General features: G+C 41.8%; 1 protein-coding gene across 1 annotated transcript in view; it reads left to right on the plus strand.

Moving 5' to 3' along the window:
• LOC147061083 (teneurin-3) overlaps positions 1-20,766 on the plus strand; it is a 168,275-nt gene that overhangs the window by 144,573 nt on the left and 2,936 nt on the right. Inside the window, exons 21-29 of the mRNA XM_085905468.1 lie at positions 3,477-3,497; positions 4,000-4,232; positions 6,221-6,375; positions 9,381-10,261; positions 11,541-11,716; positions 14,827-15,062; positions 15,809-16,105; positions 18,457-20,068; positions 20,293-20,423. Of these exons, the coding sequence (XP_085761594.1) occupies positions 3,477-3,497; positions 4,000-4,232; positions 6,221-6,375; positions 9,381-10,261; positions 11,541-11,716; positions 14,827-15,062; positions 15,809-16,105; positions 18,457-20,068; positions 20,293-20,423 (3,742 nt within the window). The remainder of the gene's footprint in view (positions 1-3,476; positions 3,498-3,999; positions 4,233-6,220; positions 6,376-9,380; positions 10,262-11,540; positions 11,717-14,826; positions 15,063-15,808; positions 16,106-18,456; positions 20,069-20,292; positions 20,424-20,766) is intronic.

Below are 20,766 nucleotides of genomic sequence, written 5' to 3' on the forward strand. Positions count from 1 at the left end.
TGGACCACATGCTCCCCCAAGAGAGATTTGATGGACTACCTATCTCTAAATGATAATGGTCGTGTCTCTCCTTCTGTACTGTGTGAGAGTGCAGAAAAGGTAATGAGAGGGAAGATAATAGCCATATCATCAAGGATAAAGAAACAGGGTAAAGAAGCAATGTGATCATGATTCAAAAATTGGGTTACAACAAAAACATGAATAAAATATGGACATAAACACAATTTAACTACTTTGAGAAAGGAAGAGTCAGTTGACAATTAACAAAAATAGAAATGAAAAATACTATAACAATAATATAATAACAAAATCCCCGGCATTGATGATTTGTCTAGGAGAAAATTGTTAAGAAATCATAAATGAATACTGCAATACTTCTATGAATATTCATTCCAGGCATTGCTTATAGGTAATGGGGTGCATCCCCATGTCTACGTTTCCTTATTAGGCAAATCCATTTCCAGGTTTATTTGGCAAAGCAAAAGAGCCAGAGTAAGATTAAATGTTATCTCCTCAAACTAATTTTGAAATACAGTATTACTATTGGCAAGTAAGCTCAGTGCCATGAATAAATTTACAACAACTACGGCATTAGATGTCAGCAAATGGAACAGAGATCAGTTCAAGGCTTTACTTACTTTTATATGTGATTGGAAAAAAAGAACACTAACTAAGGACCATATCTCACATACCTCTTCTATGGCTACATAACTATATGTGTGATAGTACTGTACACTCTATGTAAAAGATAAATGGGAACTGTAATTAAATGTGATAGTCATAGGTGGGCATCATTCTCCATTCCGGAGTTTCGGTCCCTAATTGAACTTTGCACAGTCGGTATAATTCAGCCAAACGCCGTCATGAACAGAGTCACCATTACCACGTCACACGCACATCTGACATGCAGCCAAATAAAACAAAAATACAAAATAAAACAATCGCCACATTGTGCACATGGGTGTGGCTGTTGTTTTTATTTTATTTATCATTCTTTATTTGGCAGCGTGTCTGCTTGTGCGGCATCTGTGTGGGACGTGGAAATTATGTTCTCAACGCCGATTGGCTCTCACTGGGCCCACGTAGGTCAGGGGCAGAAACTCAACGTCCTTGTGATTACTGTAGGAAGGACATCCTGTCTCCGGCACGCAATTGGTAACTAGCAGACCTCGCACCAACTTGGCTTAGCTCTCGTCTGGGACAGTAGTTGGCTGCTCTCATATTGGCAGGATGATGACTCTGTTTATCGTGAGCCGTCATCCTGACTCAGAAATGTAAAACGGCAATATGTGAAATCATGTGGCTACCATAAAGAAGGCCCATTGAAGTCACCTGAAGAACATTTCACAAAGTACCAGCGAGGAAATAATGTGCATATAAATAGGAAATGGGGTGCTTTCCCGACTTTATGTAACAGTTTCCCAGTTTGGATTCAATCTCGAAGGAGTAGTGTTACAACAGCTTGGAAGGACTGAATGTGGTGCTGTGTTGCTGATGTTGGAGTAATTGCAGCAGTAGTTCGCAATTAACACAGAACAAGTGATTTTACTGTGACTTTCGTCATCATAAGCACCTAAAAAAAATATATACAACTCTCCAGTCTTGGAGCAGGATATGCATGATCAAAACATGTTTCTATTTGAAATGCATGCATGTTGTCAATTGTAAAATTTGTATTGGACAATTTCTCCATTTGTAAAGGGAGGAATTAAGTTCCGCTTATTTGCTACCTCGATAAGCAGCAGGATGAATCAGAGAGTAAATAGGATGGGACACTGTATTTTTATGATAAAAAAGATCTGTACAATGTATCTACTAAAAAAGTGACTTTGCATTGAGTTTTACATTAAATTGTGCTTCTGTCTGTTTTTTCATGTGGGAGGAGTTTTTGATTGTTAAACATCTTTTTAAATTATGTGAAATTGAATCTTTTTTTTGACATCGAAGAGCCAAGGAGGGAATTAAATCAGGTTTTATTAATTAAATCAGAAAATAAATTAGTTTCATTTGTTGTCTAGAAGGGGAGAGGAAATAGAACAAGAGTGTCACGGGTGAGTCGGGGCAACCATGTGGAACACAAACTTTTTATTTAAGGGAAAGGGATAAGGGGAAACTAGAACCCCAGCAGGGCAGGTGCAAAAAGGCAGGCTGACGAGCTGGGAGATGAGCAAGCGTCGATGCGTTGTCAGAGCAGACAATGAGAAGACAAGTTTGTAGTCGGGGACATGCAGGTGGTCAGATCTAGCAGAAAATGAAACAAAGGAGGCAAACACGCAGCAAGCAAGCAGGTTTATCACTAAACGGTGGATAATGGAAACGGGAATCATGCAACAGAGTAGGAACAGGTGGGAGGAATGCGTGTGTCAAATCTGACGATACAGCCAGGAGTGATGGAAGTGCAGGGTTTAAATAGCAGAGTTAACCAGTTGTGATGATGAATAGGTGTCAGGCAATCAGTGCTGTGGCATGGCCAAGAGCAATGTACGTCACAGAGGAGTACTGGCAGTAAAGCTAAGCGGAAGATGGGAGCTGACCAGGGTGCTGAATTAACTGTGAGAGGAACACGTGGAGGAAAAGATCTGACCATGGTGCTGATGACTCGGACATGTGACAAAGAGAAAGTTTATTCATTCATTCATTCATTTTCTGAACCGCTTAGTCCCCATGGGGGTCGCGGGCGTGCTGGAGCCTATCCCAGTCGTCATCGGGCAGTAGGCGGGGGACACCCTGAACTGGTTGCCAACCAATCGCAGGGCACACAGAGACGAACAACCATTCGCACTCGCACTCACACCTAGGGACAATTTGGAGTGCTCAATCGGCCTACCAAGCATGTTTTTGGGATGTGGGAGGAAACCGGAGTGCCCGGAGAAAACCCACGCGGACACGGGGAGAACATGCAAACTCCACACAGGGAGGGCCGGAGGTGGAATCAAACCCGCACCCTCCTAACTGTGAGGCGGACGTGCTACCCACTGCTCCACCGAGCCGCCCGAGAAAGTTTATTGTTGAGTCATTTTAAACGGAAAGACTCTTATAATCAGTTACATGGTCCCTCATCACTTGCATGGTGCAGTTTTTGGTTGTTTGAAATGATAGACCCAAAGTTTAATTGGCATGAGGAAAATTCAGAACAGAAAATTTCAGAGATTTTCTTTGAATTAGTTAATGCATCAGGGAATCGTCTGATGAATCCAAATTTTCTTTAGGAACCAAAAATGATGTTTCCAATGATGTGGAGTTCAATCATTTGCATCCACAACTTCTTGGTGGCATCAATTACACAGTGAAAGAATTAAATCAGGCTTATCAGGTGAGCAGTGGCTGAGCCTCTAATCAAAACCGGCCAATTAATATCAAAACATCTCAGTACACCAAGGCATGGTAATTTGTGGGGAAAATTTAAAATGTCTTTTATTGTAAAGCCGCTCGATCTTTTATTTCTTTATTTATTGTTCCCTTTCTCTTTTTTGTAGAAATAAAGACTTTAGACACAGGTAGGTGTTATCCTTTAGTGCATGTTAATTACCACCACCACCACCATGACGACGATCATCATCTCCACATAAATAAAGTTCTCCCTTTTTGCCATTCCTTTGCACCCCAGTGATTACCATATGTATAATTAGAGTGGGCCAATTATCGTCTAATTACCACTGATGGAGAGAGTAAAAAAAAAGTGGCATCTTGTTTGCGATGGTTGATGAAAATGCTTCTGACAGTGCAGGTTCCAACACAAAATGGTACAATCAAGCCTGAAATAATTCATAGCCTCGGAGAAGAAAGTAGCGCAAAGATTCAGAAGTTATTCAACCATGAGATGGCAAAGCAATTTTAAATTTGCATCTGACTAGTCAAATTCAGATAAAAGTTTATAATTTCATTAGAACCGTATTGCATGTCTTTGCAAAATGCATATTGCATGGGCCAATTTTGCGATCTAGATATTCTTTCGAGAGATTGTGCAGACCTAATAATAAGTCCTTTTCATGAATGCAGCAACAATCCAGCACACCGCTACTATCTGGCAACCGACCCGGTCACAGGACAGCTGTACGTGTCGGACACCAACTCAAGGCGGATCTACCGGCCAAAAAGTCTTTCTGGAACAAAGGATCTGCAGGCCAATGCTGAGGTTGTAGCCGGGACCGGAGAACACTGCTTGCCCTTCGATGAGAACCACTGCGGGGACGGCGGCAAAGCTCCGGAGGCCTCGCTCACTGGACCCAAAGGTGTCGTAACGCAGTGCTTTTTAAACTACAAGTGCAATATGTGTGATGCATGTGTGTCCCGTTAATTAGCTACAGACTGCTGCTACCAGACAGTTAAGAGCCCACAGGCTTCTGTACTCATAGTGACATCTTGCGATTATATTATGTTTTAGCAGGTTAGTATTTGAGCTATTCCCTTTCAAAAATCACCTGACCACAGACAGAGGACATTGTGAAATACTTAACATTCTGTCTCTGCGCTTTAACCACTGGTTGCTGTCTCGCTATATGTCAGCATAACAACTTTTTTAGCAACGTTGCTTGAAATTGGACCACTCAAAGACATTACTTTTTTGGGTGGATAATGTTTAAACTTGTTCTCCAAGGTATGCCCAATTTTGTAGTTAATTTATCACAAATAAGGTTCTCAGACTTGTAACAAAAACTTTGCAGGACTTTTTCTTGCATTATTTATATTTATTACAAGACAATACGTACATTAAAATTAGAATTAAAACATACAAACCCCAGCACATCACAGTACAAACAATATGCTGCTCCGTTTATATTTCAGACTTTCAAATTATCAGTCCTTTAATGTTATTTTTGCAGAAACTTTGTCAATAACGAGTATAACCTGTTGTCTGAGGCCGTCATCCATTTATGCCATTTGCGCTATGATTGTTCACTTTTCTATGAATTCGTCAAGATGAAAAGACCAAACCAAAAGACTGTTTTTGCTTTCGCTGCCGGCTCCCGACGCCGACTGCGCTCAATGCGAGCCTTTCAGCCTCGGTAAGAAAGTATGTAATGATTGAGTGGGAGGAAGCCGAGACCGAGGAAGAAACAGCAGATGGCTTTTTTTTTTTTTGGTGTGTGTTTTCCACCCTCCCGCCATCTTTTTCTGAGACATTTTGATGAACTCTGCTCAGATGTGACACTCTTCATCAGTCTGAGACACTCACACGGTCAAACGAGGCGGCGATCTCTCCCAAGGACTTGTGCAGCTGAACACATTCACCTCATAAAAGCTTTTTTAAAGACCTAATTCAAGCTGTATAAATTGTGATCCTCAGGGGTGCTACATCACAGCACATCAGAGACGTCATCATATGTCATGCAAATAAAACCCGCTAAATGCATATATAACACCAAAACCTAAGCAGATGGCATCCATTTCTGACTCTCCCCTAATGACAACGGGTACCCGAGCATGTTCAAAGAAACACTGTATGGTATGATGAAAGATCGTCCCTGGAGGTTAACTCCACCCTTAAAAATACTGGTTGCATAAATAATGCCAAAACAGGTGATGAATATTTGATGCCTATAGCCCCATCAAACCATTGAGAAAAATGTCCGGATGAGTTGTATAGTTTGGTCTTTGACTAAGTTGCGATAGTTGAGCACTTGTCCACTATTTTGTATTGGCCTTTACGCAATAAGTGACACCAAACCCTAAACAGGCTTGGTACGTTTTATGGGTTTCACCTGTTAAAAACACACACACACACACTCACGAGATAAAAAACACTGTAAGATTTAGTACATTTCATGGTTTTCACCCATTGAACAACAATCTGTTTTTTATTTATTTAGATGAAGTACCATAGCTTGTTTTAACTCAGTTGGAGACAAAAATATGCATATTCTCAGGCTTTATAAATAACACCTAAAGCAGACTTTGGCCCATTTTATGGCTTTTACCCAAGAGAAAATCTCCCAAATACATTCAGAATCACCTTCCCGACGGGAGTGCTTTTTAGTCGGGCTGACAAGCGCGCATACAGTATGTACGTAACGCTATGACTACAGCTTTTGCCACTTCTGCCTGAGAAATTATTTAAAAGCAGAAAAGCATCCAGTGAATTATTGATAGCGGTGCTTTTTGCCAGTGACCTGAATAATGGGGAGGCAAGCTCAACACATGTAATCTGCCGTGTCGTCTGTGCGAGCCGATCCGTGGCCTTTCAACCTTGTTTTCTCAACGTACTTGACCTGACTTGCAGGCATCACTGTTGACAAGAACGGCGTGATTTACTTTGTGGACGGCACCACCATCCGCAAGGTGGACCAGAACGGCATCATTTCCACCTTCCTGGGATCCAACGACTTGACGTCGGCGCGGCCACTGACCTGCGACAATAGCATGGACGTCAGTCAGGTGACTAATAGTGTAATTGTAACATGCACATACTGCCAACAGAATGGACAATTCATGACATACATTTTGAAATTCTTAAATAATAATAAAAATATAATGCACACTCAATACTCTAAAATAATATAGTTATTGCGGTATTATTATTATTTACAAAATAATTAAATGTATGCAATTTGAATTATCACAATTAAAAACTCTGAAATCACGTGAAATTTTTGACTGATGTTGCCTAAATATTATAGATATTTTGTGGAGGGAGAAATTTGAAGCTATCCTGATTTATACACAGTTGAACAATAGCATAAAAAGTGCATTTGTGAGTGTAGCTACATTATTACTGAATAAATAGACATAAATTAACAGCCACTTGGAATTTAAGAGCAGAAGAGGCTGGGAAAAATATTTTTTCCTTACTCTTTGCTCCTCAAGTAAATAAGCATCATCATTCTCCTAAAGAAAAGAAAACAAAAAGTGGCCGGCAGAAAATATGTGCTTGAAGGAGAGTGAAGTGTTGTCACCGTGACCATCTCAGTCACAGTAAATGCTACGCCAGTAATTACTAAGGTAGGGCCTTATTTTGATGTGGAATGCAGTAGAATTAGAGCCCGGTGGAGATAGAGCGTCCACGGTAATGAAGCAGCCCCGGTAAGCGAAAAATGATGAAAATAATTTCAATGAGATGATTCTACATAAAGTGGCCTCGCAAGCTCTGCACAATAGGTCACATGGTTACAATACCTTCTGCTGAAGCAGTGCAGCATATTTTTTTTCAGTGCTTTTCAGATGACGATTGCAGGAAATATAAAAAGGCAGAAAAGGATTTTAGAGCATGGAAATGAATGCATTCATCGGCCCTCCTATAGGTCTGACCTGCAGAAAGTGAATATTAAGTGGCAAATTGCTGAGTGTGAAACCTGCAGTTTCTATTTTCCTCTTTTTCTTGAACTTTTTGTGTGCATGTGATGTGGAGTTTTATATTTTCATTGCTGTTGGTTTCTAGGTTAATTATTTAGTTTGTACGCATAATTTTAGTTTTGTTCTTGACCTTGACCTTGTGTGAATGACGCAGCGTTAGACTATATTTTTTAACTGTCTTTACACTCGTAATGGTCGTAGTCCACATGCATTATTTCACAAAATGTCCATCACCGACGTAGTATATACTTTAAAAATGGGTGTAAAATAAAAAATAAATTACAAAACATCAAATTTTGATGCAGTTCGTAGGATCTCATTCAGGAATGTGCTCTTTTGCCCATTTTATTCTTCAATTGTGCCATGTGCGAATGGCAATGGGTTATATTTATATTGCTGTTGCTTACTTTGTTAGTTATTTATGTTACACAAAATTCTGGGCCAAGTCCATGTTTACATTGTTTTTCAGTTGATTATTGCATGTTGTCTGAAGGCTCAAAAGTGTATAACTGCTGAGAGTGAAAAGCTGCAGTGCATATTTTAATACGTGAACATTTTGATGCGCGTCTGGTTGAAGTTTACCTTAACTGTCTACTTGCATCAGGTATTTGCATGAATTATTTGGCAAAAAATCATTGTTCAGCTTCCCTCTGGGCCAAGTGACCCACCATATCCATTTCTCTCTTTTTAATGCCTTTTGTTTATCGTTGTTTCGTACGCATGATTTGGCAAAAATGACATCCCCCATGCCCACAAAAAATGGGTGTAAAGAATACAGAATGTCAAATTTCAGTGCAGCACCGGCAAGCCAAGCAGTCCAAAGCATCAAAACCAGACTACGCCGACAGCAGAAGTGTCAACAGAAGCACATGAATAGAAATTGGAACGAGAGGTTGTTTACCGGCTGCGTACAACACTTTCATGACTAATGACAAAAAAGCAATCTACACTCGCGTGGGCGCTCTGAAAGCGGCGCGAGACAAAAGTGGAGCGGTCGCACTCCAATTAATGAAATCATTTGCGGTGAGCCAACAACACCGTAACGTAAGCTCGTCACGCATTCAAGAGAAAAAGAATTGGCTTAGCTATCAGTTATGTGTTGTTATTGTTTTTTATTAAAATCAAACACATTCCATCAGCAGCCTGACAGCTTTAGTGACACATTTCAAAGGCCATACCAATCATTTTGACGTTGACTGTAATTGCTAATTTTGTTTTGTAACATGCTAATATATCTTTATCTGTTAGATATTTGTTTAATTATGCTGCTCACAATTACATGGTGACCATTGAAATGTTTTACTGTAATTTGTTTGGTCTATTTAATCTTTCCAGAAACAGTTAATGCAACAACGTAGTTTAGAATCTACTTAGTGTTCGTCCAGCCTTGGAATGTAAAACATGAGCAATGTGATATTTTTTTCTATAAAAATAAAATATGTGATGACTGTACATGCTCATGAAAAAAATAAAATAAAATACATTTAAGAGCATAAACACTTACGAAAGAAGAAATTACAATAAAAAAAATCTAGATTATTCACTGTAATTTCTGGACTATAAACCACTACTTTTTGCACAAGCTTTGAACCCTGCAGTTTATAGTCCAGTGCGTCTTATTTATGTGTTTTTTATGATTTTTATGAATTTGTAAAATGATTTTTTTTTGGTGATACAGGCAATAGAAATTAGGACAATTCATTTAAAGCACCTGCGGTTTATAGTCTGGTGTGGTTTATCCATGTACAAAACAGGATTTTCCCCTAATTCTAACTGGTGCGGCTTATATTCAGGTGTCTTATAGGCCAGAAATTACAGTATAAATAAAATACCTCTTTCTTTCTTTATCCATCCATCCATCCATTTTCTGTACCGCTTTGTCCCCACGGGGGTCATGGCCGTGCTGGAGCCTATCCCAACCGTCATCGGGCAGTAGGCAGGGGACACCTTGAACTGGTTGCCATCCACACTCGCACTCACATCTAGGGGCAATTTAGAATGTATTTATTTATTTTTTTATTTATTTATTTATTTATTTCATCACTTAGTGTTCAGACCAAGAGATTATATTTTTTGTATGTCTACATCAGGTTATTCTGGAGTGGCCCACAGACCTGGCGGTGAGCCCGATGGACAACTCGCTCTACGTGCTGGACAACAACATCGTGCTGCGCATCACTGACAATGGCCAAGTTAACATTGCAGCGGGGCGCCCTGTCCACTGTCCACTCTCAGTACCAGAGCGCAGCATTTTGACTGGCGGCCAACGGGCACAGTTCACTCCCCTAGAGTCGGCCACATCCATTGCCATCTCCTACCACGGCGCCATCTATATCACGGAGACGGATGAAAGAAAGCTGAGCCGCATCCGCAAGGTCTCAGTGGACGGTGAGATCACGCACTTGGCCGGGGTGCCTTCAGAGTGCGACTGCAAGAACGACGCCAACTGCGACTGCTACCAGGCGGGCGACGGCTACGCCAAAGATGCCAGGCTCAACGCGCCGTCCTCCCTGGTGGCTGCGCCAGATGGAACACTCTATGTGGCCGACCTGGGCAACATCCGAATCCGGGCCGTGTCTTGTAATGGGCCTGCGCCAGTGTCCAACGGCTATGAGGTGGCATCACCAGACGCCCAAGAGCTTTACATGTTCGACGGTAATGGTACACACCAGCATACGGCCAGCTTGCTCACCGGAGACTTCAAGTACACATTCAGCTACAGCACAGAGAATGACATCACGGCAGTGACAGACAGTAATGGAAACACCCTGAGGATACGTCGAGACTCCAGTCGTACCCCGGTGCGCATCGTGGCACCGGACAACCAGGTGATCTGGCTTACAATGGGCACTAATGGCGGCCTCAGGACTCTCACTGCGCAGGGACAGGAGCTGGTGCTGCTCACTTACCATGGCAACAATGGGCTTCTGGCCACCAAGACCTCCGAGATAGGATGGACCACCTTCTACGAGTAAGTATGGGAGGTGTGTTTCCTGCACACATATTTCAATCACTTGGAACCAGAGCATGTCAAAAGTAGGTCGAGTTTGGTATTTAGCTGTATTTCCAATTTAGGGTTTGAGGCCAGGGATAGGATGTCAAAATAGGGTATCAAGTAAGGGCTAGGATTTTAATATAAGGTTTCGAGCCAGGGTGTTTCAATAGGATATTCATATCAGAAATCGGTCTAATTTTATCAGATTGTACCGAACGGCATCTAAAATCTCCATTGCAAGCATGTTGATCTCTTGCACCCTCATACAAACAATACTGTCCTGTGTATCAAGTTTGGGTTGAAGTCAAGGTTAGGGTTCCAAGTTTTGAGTCATGATTAGGTCTTTCAAGGTAGGGTAATGTTTAAACCAGCTTTTCAAGATAGGTACTCAAAGCACACTTACAGGCTAGGGTCAGGGTTTCATGGTTAGGGTTCCAAATTGTGGTGCCAAGCCTGAGTCAGGCTTTCAAGACAGGGTTCGTGTTGGTTTCAAGACAGGGTCAGGAATTCAAGAAAGTTTGAGTTTGTAAATTAGCGTTTCAAGACCGAGATACAGCTTCATGGTATCAAGACAGTGTTGGGATTTGAACTTGGGATTTATGCTTGCTGAAATGCGTTTCCATGCGGCGTCAGATGAAACAAGTGAAGGCTTCTTAGTTGTGCAGACTCATTTAATTATGCAAATGAAGTCACCTTCAAGTGGAGCAGATTAGTTTGTTTGGCACTGGAAATGTGTTTAAAAAAAAGCATTGCCTGCAGCATCCGCCAACCACAAAGTTGACGCAAAAAAACTTCACTATGGCTGAGTCAGGTTCTGAAATGGGTTTAGGCTTTCAAATTCCAGTTTCAAGTGGGGGTTAATATTTTATAAGGTTTTCAAGACTAGGGTGAGGTTTCAAAGTAAGGTTCCAGGACAGAGCTAGGATTTCAGATGAGTGTTTCACGCCTTGTTCAGGGCTTCAAACACTGCTTTAGTTTAGGGTTCAAATTACAGTAGGTTGTCAATCAGGATTAGGGTCTCAAAGAAGGATTTCAAATCAGGGTCATGCCTAGTTTTTCATGTCCATAATGTGATGTCAAATAATGTTTAAGGTTTCTAACAATGGTTTGAAACCAGGGTTAGCATTTCCAATTCGGATTTTAAATCCGGTAAATGGTTTCAAACCATTGTAAGTAATTCTAATTGGGTTTGTGAGACAGGTTTATGACAAGGCTGCTCCATAAAACATCCACTCCTTTTTGTCCTCCAAACCAGCTATGACAGTGAGGGTCGTCTCATGAACGTCACCTTCCCCACCGGCATGGTGAACAACCTTTACACCGACATGTACAGCGCACTTACCGTGGACATCGAGAGCTCCCTCAGCGATGAGGAAATCAGCATCACCACCAACACCTCCAGCATCCACGCCTACTACACCCTCTCCCAGGGTGAGTTATTTGGTTGCAAAAGGTCACACAGACGCATGTTGCAAATAAGTGTCATGGCTACTGACTGGTGACCAACAGTCCAGGGTTTAGTTCGCCTCATGCTGACCTCTCTCCTAAAATGAGCTAGTGAGCTGGCCTGACAGGATGGATTAAGTCTTGGTTATTGAGTTGCAACCAGTCCAGCATGGACCCTGTTGTTCACTCATTCAGCTTGGAGTCCAACATGAACACAATAAATGGTAAACAAATGGATGGAATCTTGGTTGAAGCCAGTCCGGATAATATCCTGCATCTTGCTGAAAGTCAGAGTTGTAAAATTTACCAAAATAAACAGTAGGAAAAAGATGGTTGAGTCTTGGTTATGGACCAGTCCTCTCACTCAAAGTCAGCTAGTATCAACCCCTTCATCCCTGAAGAGGATAAGCGGTAGGAAATGGATAGATGAAGTCTTGGTCTATCTTGGTCTGTGGTTCAGTTTCCAGTGGTCCATTTAGTTTGAAATCACTTGTTTTTGGGGACATGTTTTGAACTGAATGCTAGAGATCGCTGTGGTCCACAGACCCCTGTGGTCCACAGACCTACAAGTCAAAATATCAACCATTGGTGAGATGACCTTGAGCCATAGTATTTCTGGATAGCTAATAGGACAATTTTGCTAGTTGATAAGTCACCCAAAGTACATCATATGTAAATTACAGCATATTGCAAGGAGCTGCTCTTATACAGTACAACCATCATTAGCTTACACCTTGAATTCATTGAGGTATGTGTAAATTAAAAACGAAGACAACGAGCATGACAGATCATTCATCTTTGACTAAACTTGAACCAGCAATGTTGACATATTTTTAAATTTTGTCATGAATTAAATTGAAGGCTGCAGCGTGGCTTCAAAATTTCTAGCTGTCAAGGACATGCATCAAGTACACAAAATAGAAACAAAAACATAGGTTTGCTATGCATTGTGTACTTTAAATGCTATGAAACTATGTATAAATGCAAAAATCACTTCTTAGACAAAATATTTTAGGTAAAATAAAATTAGCAAAGGTACTGTAATAAAGGAAAAAAGAAACCGGAAATAAACATTTGGATTTTTTGTTTTATGTAAGCTTTATTTATCCAAAACCTTTTGCTTTGATTAATCAGCATGTATACTTGAATGAAAATGGACCTGAAGTACATAATAGAAATATAGCCGTATTTAAAGACTGAAAAGAACACATTATTTAACATTGTCAAGTTGTATATTGTAACAAACTGGGTTGTGTGTGGTTGTTGTGTTGCTATCAAGGGCTTGTGACACAGATGTCAAGTTCTGTTGCATTGAGTGCTCCTGTTTCCGAGTTCTCAAATGCAGCACTCTATTCTCAAATTGGGAAATGAGAGAGAGAGAGAGAGAGAGAGAGAGAGAGAGAGAGAGAGAGAGAGAGAGAGAGAGAGAGAGAGTGAGCGAGAGAGAGAGAGAGAGAGCGAGAGAGAGAGAGAGAGAGAGAGAGAGAGAGAGAGAGAGAGAGAGAGAGAGAGAGAGAGAGAGAGAGAGAGAGAGAGAGCTGTCCTGCCATGGGAGGCAGGTTTGTGTTGGGTGAAGTGGTTTTGGTGAAATGGGCACTAATTTCCGCACTCTTTTTCTAATGCCAGTTGACTCTGCATTAGCCACAGTGCGTCTATCTAAATCACAGATGACCCGGATTACCACTACACTGTCTGTGTGTCACAGACAGGCAGACAGTCAGTAGGACAAGTGGAAGACGGGGAAGTTTCAAGAGTAAAACAAAAAATAAAGAAACAATGTCAACTCTTAAATTATTCATCATTGTAATTGGTCTTTGACTAATCTTGGCAGTCCAAGTAGCCAACATAGAGAGCATGGTGCAACCTGCACTGAGTATTGGAGACCAGTCCAAGACGTAGTTCGCATCACCACCAACATTCCCTGCAGCCACTGCTGCCCCACCCTCTACAAATGTGAGTTATTTGTCACTGAATGTGAAGGATCACCAAAGCCATCTGCGGTCGTGTGTCATCACAGACAGATGCCAGCTTAACCGATGAGTCGCTTGGTGGGCTGGATTGGGTTGTCACCCTACACATCAGCCACGTATTAAACAGCGTCCCGCTGCTTAATGGCCAGATGGTGTATCTTGCATCAATCACGTGTAAATTCTATATAAGTACAGTCTCACCGAGGTCCGGTCATTTCATTCTTACTGAGAGGTAACAGGCTCGCTCTTTGTCTTTAGTGTTATTCCAAACATTGTCGTTTCTAGGCTAGCCTATTTTGGGGTGTGCTCAAACATACCTGAATTGAATCCCGTAACACCTGAAATGTAAAACGTGTTCGGTTGAAATGTTATATTTTAATAGCAAAAATACATAACGCCACACCTCAAAAATGTTCTTTCTCCCCCACCCAATTTTCTCCCACCACTCTCCAGCCAGACACAGAGGAATAAAGTGCCTTCCAGGGATATACTAAAGTCATAGTCTATGTCAAGCAAGAGATGGGCCAGAGGGTGAAAAGGGTGAGAAGTATATGACCCTTCAAGGGAGAATCAGCATTCTGTTCCCCCAAAATATTTTTGTGGGTTAATTATGAGGTTAATTTGTGACAACCACTACTACACATTATAATTATATCCATTCCTCGTTTTTGCTACATTTAATCTTCGCTCACTGATTATTATTTAAAGTTAGCAAAGGTTTTTTTTCTACTAGGAAATGCTGAATGTCAGAGACTGCACTACTGTTCTGTTGGAATGAGAAAAAAATCACTATCTCGATTACACGTAGGAATACTTTCTCCTAATTTTTCTGTATTTCCGCAAAATCAAAGAGCCAGTGTCTGGCAGCCACTCCAGGACGTCGGGTTATGCCGGAATAGACTCGAGTTTACCCGTGACTACAATGAGGAAAAGCAGTGCAGAAAATAGGTGGATGGAGTCTTGGTTATTGAACACTCCACTAGTGACCTTGAGGTGGATAGAGTCTTGGTTGTTGATTCGGGACCAGTTTATGCACTTCAGATAATTGTCCAGGTATTCTTAAAGACAAAACTGAGCCCCTACATCTCTTATTGTGTCCTGTACCAATGTATTCTTGCTCTCCAGACCAGTGCAAAAGCAGCTACCAGGTGGGCTTCGACAACTCACTGCGGGTCACGTACGCCAATGGGATGGACACACACTACCAGACCGAGCCTCATATTCTGGCGGGAGCAGCCAACCCAACAGTGGCTAGGCGCAACATGAGCTTGCCAGGCGAGAGCGGACAGAACCTGGTGGAGTGGCGCTACCGCAAAGAGCAAGCCAGAGGCAAAGTCATCGTGTTCGGGCGCAAGCTGAGGGTATGTTTGCTCCAACCAGAGGTTAAGTCAAGTTAGACTTAAGTCAACAATTTTAGGACTTGAAAGCTAAGACCAATTTTTATTGGACCTCAGCTGATGCTACAGAACCTGATGAATCTTGCCTATTTACATTTTAAAAATCTGCATTTACACACTTAAAATTATGTGCCTTTTGTTTATAAAAGAAAAGTTATTATTTTGTGTAGTGCACACAATCCAGGCAGCCCACCAGTATACTATGATTCTGAGTGCAGAGGCCAGCTCATGAAACAAGTATCATGGAAAGGGCTCGGAAAAATAGTACATATGGATGCAAGTAGGGGTGCTCCAATCAGAGTTTTATTCTTTTGATTCCAAAATCCATCACATTAGTGAGATCTGACAATATCGAGTCCAATACCCTTCAGATGGATTAGCTGTACATATTTAGATTTATTTTAAAGCTGCAATTAACCGATTGGATGTTGTTTGATTGATCAGTCTAAATAAAATGTAATAATAATGTAAATTCCATTAAAAAATATGGCATTAATTTAAAATGTTAATACTGACAATGCACATTATGAGTCAGTAACTACTAATTTGCTCTGTAACATCCCAGAAAATCTTTGAATGTAGAGCATTACTACCAGCTCTGCTCATGACTTACACATATGTGTTACTCCTGACGCTGGAGTCTACACACATGTACATCAACTGTATGTCCAAATTCAACTCTATGGATTCTACTCTGGTCACTGTCACAGGTGAACGGACGCAACATCCTCTCCGTTGACTACGACCGCACCCTAAGGACAGAGAAGATTTACGACGACCACAGAAAGTTTCTGCTAAAGATCATATATGACACAGCTGGGCACCCTGTGCTGTGGGTGCCCAGCAGTAAGCTGCTGCCAGTCAACGTGAGCCGCACCAGCAGTGGGCAAATTAGCACTCTGCAGAGAGGTCCGACAACAGAGAAGCTAGGCTATGACACCCAGGGACGCTTGGTGTCTCGGGTGTTTGCTGATGGGAAGATATGGAGCTACACTTACCTAGAGCAGGTAAGTGAGAGAAGCTTATCATATATACCAAGTCCTAATGTTTAAACACCTTTATCCGTGGTTCCACTTTGGTAGCAATAAAAATAATTCAAAAAATTGCAGTCTCTGTGTTTTCAGGCATGGCTTCTTAATGAGTGACCCTAAAAAGGCCTTGTCAACCCAAAATGACATAGTTGCTGTGTGTTTTCAGCAGAGCATCTTGAGTCTTCTCAATGACTTTACTCATGATAAACAGCCAAAGTTCATGTTGCTCAGTGGAACTTAAGGCCTCGTAATAAGACATAGGTATACAAAGCTCGGGATTCAGTCATGAGGGATAGTGTGTCATAAAGCAAGGTTATCCCTAACATAAGCCTCAGTAATTGCCCCGCTCCAATTCAAATGATTATTTTTACATAATCTTTCAAGCTGGATTGCATCTGCATAAACATCTGTATGTGTGCTTGCATAATCATTTCACCCAAAGTAGACAGCTTGTGTTTTCTGCAGGGTCAGCTAAGGCAGCCAAATGAAAATGTATCCTGAGCTCTGCTTTAAAGAGCTGTTTTATATCTACTATGTGGATACAGCTGCGGGGACAGTCGCGCTGGGCATCTTTTATTAATGAGCTGCGAAGTCACTGCACACAGAATTTGTTTTAAGATCACAATATATTAGATGGCATGGTAACACGTATAAACTTAGGTTTGATACATTGGCTGTCTAAAATAATACAAAGACTTAAATAGATTTTTAAATCAGTGCAGATGAGTCTTTTAAGTTCACAACATATAAATAAATTAAGTTAGGGCCATCTAAATAAGTAGTCCCCAACCTTTTCTTCGCTGCAGATCGGTTCATACGAGTCCATAATTTTTACGGACCCCTCAGGGGGCTGAATAGATAAAACGCCACAGCAACAAATGTGAATCCACTGTGTATTTACCTTTACTAGCAGTTCCAACACCATAACAATGTGACTGATTTTATTACCGTGTGGTCATTGATAAACCTTGGAGCTTTTGAGATCCCTCACATCTGAAGCGACAGAGTTCGGAATGACATGAGACATGGGACTGTACCTTGTCACTGGATGCTTTTTTTATGTCACCCTCCTAGCCCACTAAATTAGCAGGAAGTGGAATAGGATTGTTTTTTTTTCTTATAAGATGCAACATGGCTATTAGAAGCTTTCTTTAATACCTGTTTTTCTTGATAAACTACATACTCTATATTTTTTTTCTTATGAGCTCCACAGGTACACTAGTTTACATTAGTCTTTGCCACCCACACACGCCAATCTTTTTTTTTCCTGATTGCTTGAAAACCGAGTATGTTGAGTTCAAAGCCGGTTGACTTCTGGGGTTAATATATACAGTATCTCACAAAAGTGAGTACACCCCTCTCATTTCTGCATTGTTTTAATTATTTCTTGTCATGGGAAAACACTGAAGAAATGACACTTGGAGACAATGTTTAGCCACTGTAGAGCTTGGATAGCAAAGTATTGTTACTTCAAAGTGACTCAAAATACAACAATGAATGTGTAAAATGCAGGCAACAAAAGTGAGTACACCCCAACTGAAAATGTCAAAATTGGACCCAATTGTCAATATTTTGAGTAGCCACCATTATTTTCCAGCACCAACGTAGCCCTTTTAGGCATGGAGGGCTTGTTTTTCTTTAAAATTAAAAACTTCTTTTAAAATACTTAGTTGTTCATTTTATTTTTTTCTATTTTCTGTTTTCAATTTATAACATTGACATTTGCTGAAATGCCATTAATCAGTTTCATTCTCCCCAAAACACCACCATTTTTAGTTGTGGACTTCTAAATAAAAAGCTAGCACTGCTTTATACATTTACAAGTCTAATATAGTATGCAGTAATTACTGAAGCTTTAAAGGGTGGAGCCTATTAAGTGATGTCAGGAGCTGGTGCATGTTAGTCTGTAAGTATCTGGGCATGAGTTGTGGCTACAGCAGCTCCTTGCATTTTGTTTGTGGTTTTAACTGTTTGACCTAATCAATAAATGACTAAAAGTGCATTGCAATTACAGCTGTATTTACCCACAAGCAAGGGCATTATGGTACCTTAATTGCTCAATTTTTACTTTACTTCAGTCAATATGCGGCATGTCTGAAGGCCACATCTCAAATTTTGCCACACAAAACGGCATAAAAAAACAATTAAAAAGTGTCGACTCATAAAGTGAAAAACTTGTTAGTTAGAACTTGTTTACTTAAGATAAAACTGACATTTTTGATAGATTAAAAGTAAACGAGAGAGCAATCAGTCACTTTTTTTATTGACAGTCAAAAGTAAGGAAAAAACTAACAACACAAATCGATTTGCTCTTTTTCGTTCTGCAGTCCATGGTTCTTCTACTCCACAGTCAGCGTCAATACATCTTCGACTTCGACTCACTGGACCGCCTATCGGGCATCACCATGCCAAGCGTGGCCCGCTACACCATGCAGACAGTGCGCTCGGTGGGCTACTACCGCAACCTCTACCACCCTCCAGAGAGCAACGCTTCGGTGGCTGTGGACTACAGCGAGGATGGCCTCCTGCTAAGGGTGTCTCACTTTGGCACCGGCCGACGTGTGCTGTACCGCTACCGGCGTCAGAACAAGCTGTCGGAAATCCTTTACGACAGCACGCGGGTCAGCTTCACCTATGACGAGACTGCGGGCGTCCTGAAGACAGTCAACCTGCAGAGCGATGGCTTCATATGCTCCATCCGTTACCGGCAGGTGGGACCCTTAGTAGATCGGCAGATCTTCCGCTTCAGTGAGGATGGCATGGTCAATGCTCGCTTTGACTACACCTACGACAACAGCCTGCGTGTCACCAGCGTACAGGGAGTTATCAACGAGACGCCTCTGCCCATCGACCTCTACCAGTTCGACGACATATCTGGCAAGGTGGAGCAGTTTGGCAAGTTCGGTGTCATTTACTATGACATCAACCAGATTATCTCCACAGCAGTGATGACCTACACCAAGCACTTCGACGCCCACGGGCGCATCAAGGAGATCCAGTATGAGATTTTCCGTTCTCTCATGTATTGGATCACATTCCAGTACGACGACGCGGGCCGTGTCACCCGGCGTGAGATCAAGATTGGACCGTTTGCTAACACCACCAAGTATGGCTACGAGTACGATGTGGACGGCCAGCTGCAGACTGTCTACCTGAATGAGAAGGTTACCTGGCGCTACACGTATGACCTCAATGGGAACCTGCACCTTCTCAATGCTGGCAACAGCGCAAGACTACTCCCTTTACGCTATGACCTCAGGGACCGCATTACCCGTCTTGGGGACATCCAGTACCGCATGGATGAAGACGGTTTCCTCCGCCAGAGGGGTGCTGAAATCTTTGAGTACAATGCTAAAGGACTCCTGGTCCGGGTGTACAGCAAAAGCAGCGGGTGGACTATTCAGTACCGCTACGACGGGCTCAGTCGAAGGGTGTCCTCCAAGACCAGCCTAGGCCAGCATTTGCAGTACTTTTATGCCGATTTAAGCTACCCGGCCCGGATTACCCACGTGTACAACCACTCCAGCTCAGAGATCACCTCACTGTACTATGACCTGCAAGGACACCTGTTTGCCATGGAGATCAGCAGCGGCGAGGAGTTCTACATCGCCTGCGACAACACTGGAACCCCTCTGGCTGTCTTCACCAGCAACGGCCTTCTGGTCAAACAGCTGCAGTACACGGCCTACGGCGAAGTCTACTTCGACTCCAACCCTGATTTCCAGCTGGTGCTTGGCTTCCATGGGGGTCTCTATGACCCACTCACCAAGCTTCTACACTTTGGGGAACGGGACTACGACATCATGTCCGGCAGGTGGACCGTGCCGGATGTTTCCACCCTGAGGGATGTCGGCAAGGAGCCGGCCCCCTTTAACCTTTACATGTTCCGGAATAACAACCCCATTAGCAAAGTCCACGAAGTGAGAGAATATGTCGCAGGTGAGATTTTGGTGCAGTCAAAGAAGCTTTTACGAGATGATTATGGTGGTGACTAATGGTTACTCTGATTGCACTCCTATTTTGTTGTCTGAAAAATGTCAAGAAATAATGGGGAAAATTACTGCCTGTCTTAGCCTTCTCAGTAGAATTCTTTCAAAGATGACATTCTTCTGTCTTAATTTTTATTTGTTTTTTCATTTTATATTTTTTCTTTTGTTGCACAGACGTGAACAGTTGGCTGGTGACTTTTGGCTTTCACCTGCACAACACCATTCCCGGATTTCCCGTGCCCAAGTTCGACCTGAGCATGCCGTCGTACGAGCTGAGGAAGAGTCAACTGTGGGACGATCTGCCGGTGGGTCTAGTTTAAATTTGTTAAAGGCAATTATTATTAAAGACAGACGAAGAAATAGTAGAATGTCTTTTTTTCACGACAAAAAGTCTGTGGTAATAGGTAATTATTTTTTCAACCTTACTGAGAGCCTCTATACCAGTGGTCCCCAGACACCAGGCAAAAACCCACTTTGGACAAGGCCTTGGCAGGCTGCACATATGATAAAAGAAAAATATTACAGTACTTTTATTGTTTATTTATCCGAGGCTGAAAACTATTTTATTTTAAAGAGACTTGAGTCTTTGACGCATGTCAATTTCCTTGTTATCTTGGTTGTATAATGGTACTATTAAATCCCAATAAC

The sequence above is a fragment of the Syngnathus leptorhynchus genome, chromosome 2 (assembly GCF_054491065.1).
Source record: "Syngnathus leptorhynchus isolate UIUO chromosome 2, UIUO_Slep, whole genome shotgun sequence".
In the NCBI taxonomy this organism is placed as follows: Eukaryota; Metazoa; Chordata; class Actinopteri; order Syngnathiformes; family Syngnathidae; genus Syngnathus; species Syngnathus leptorhynchus.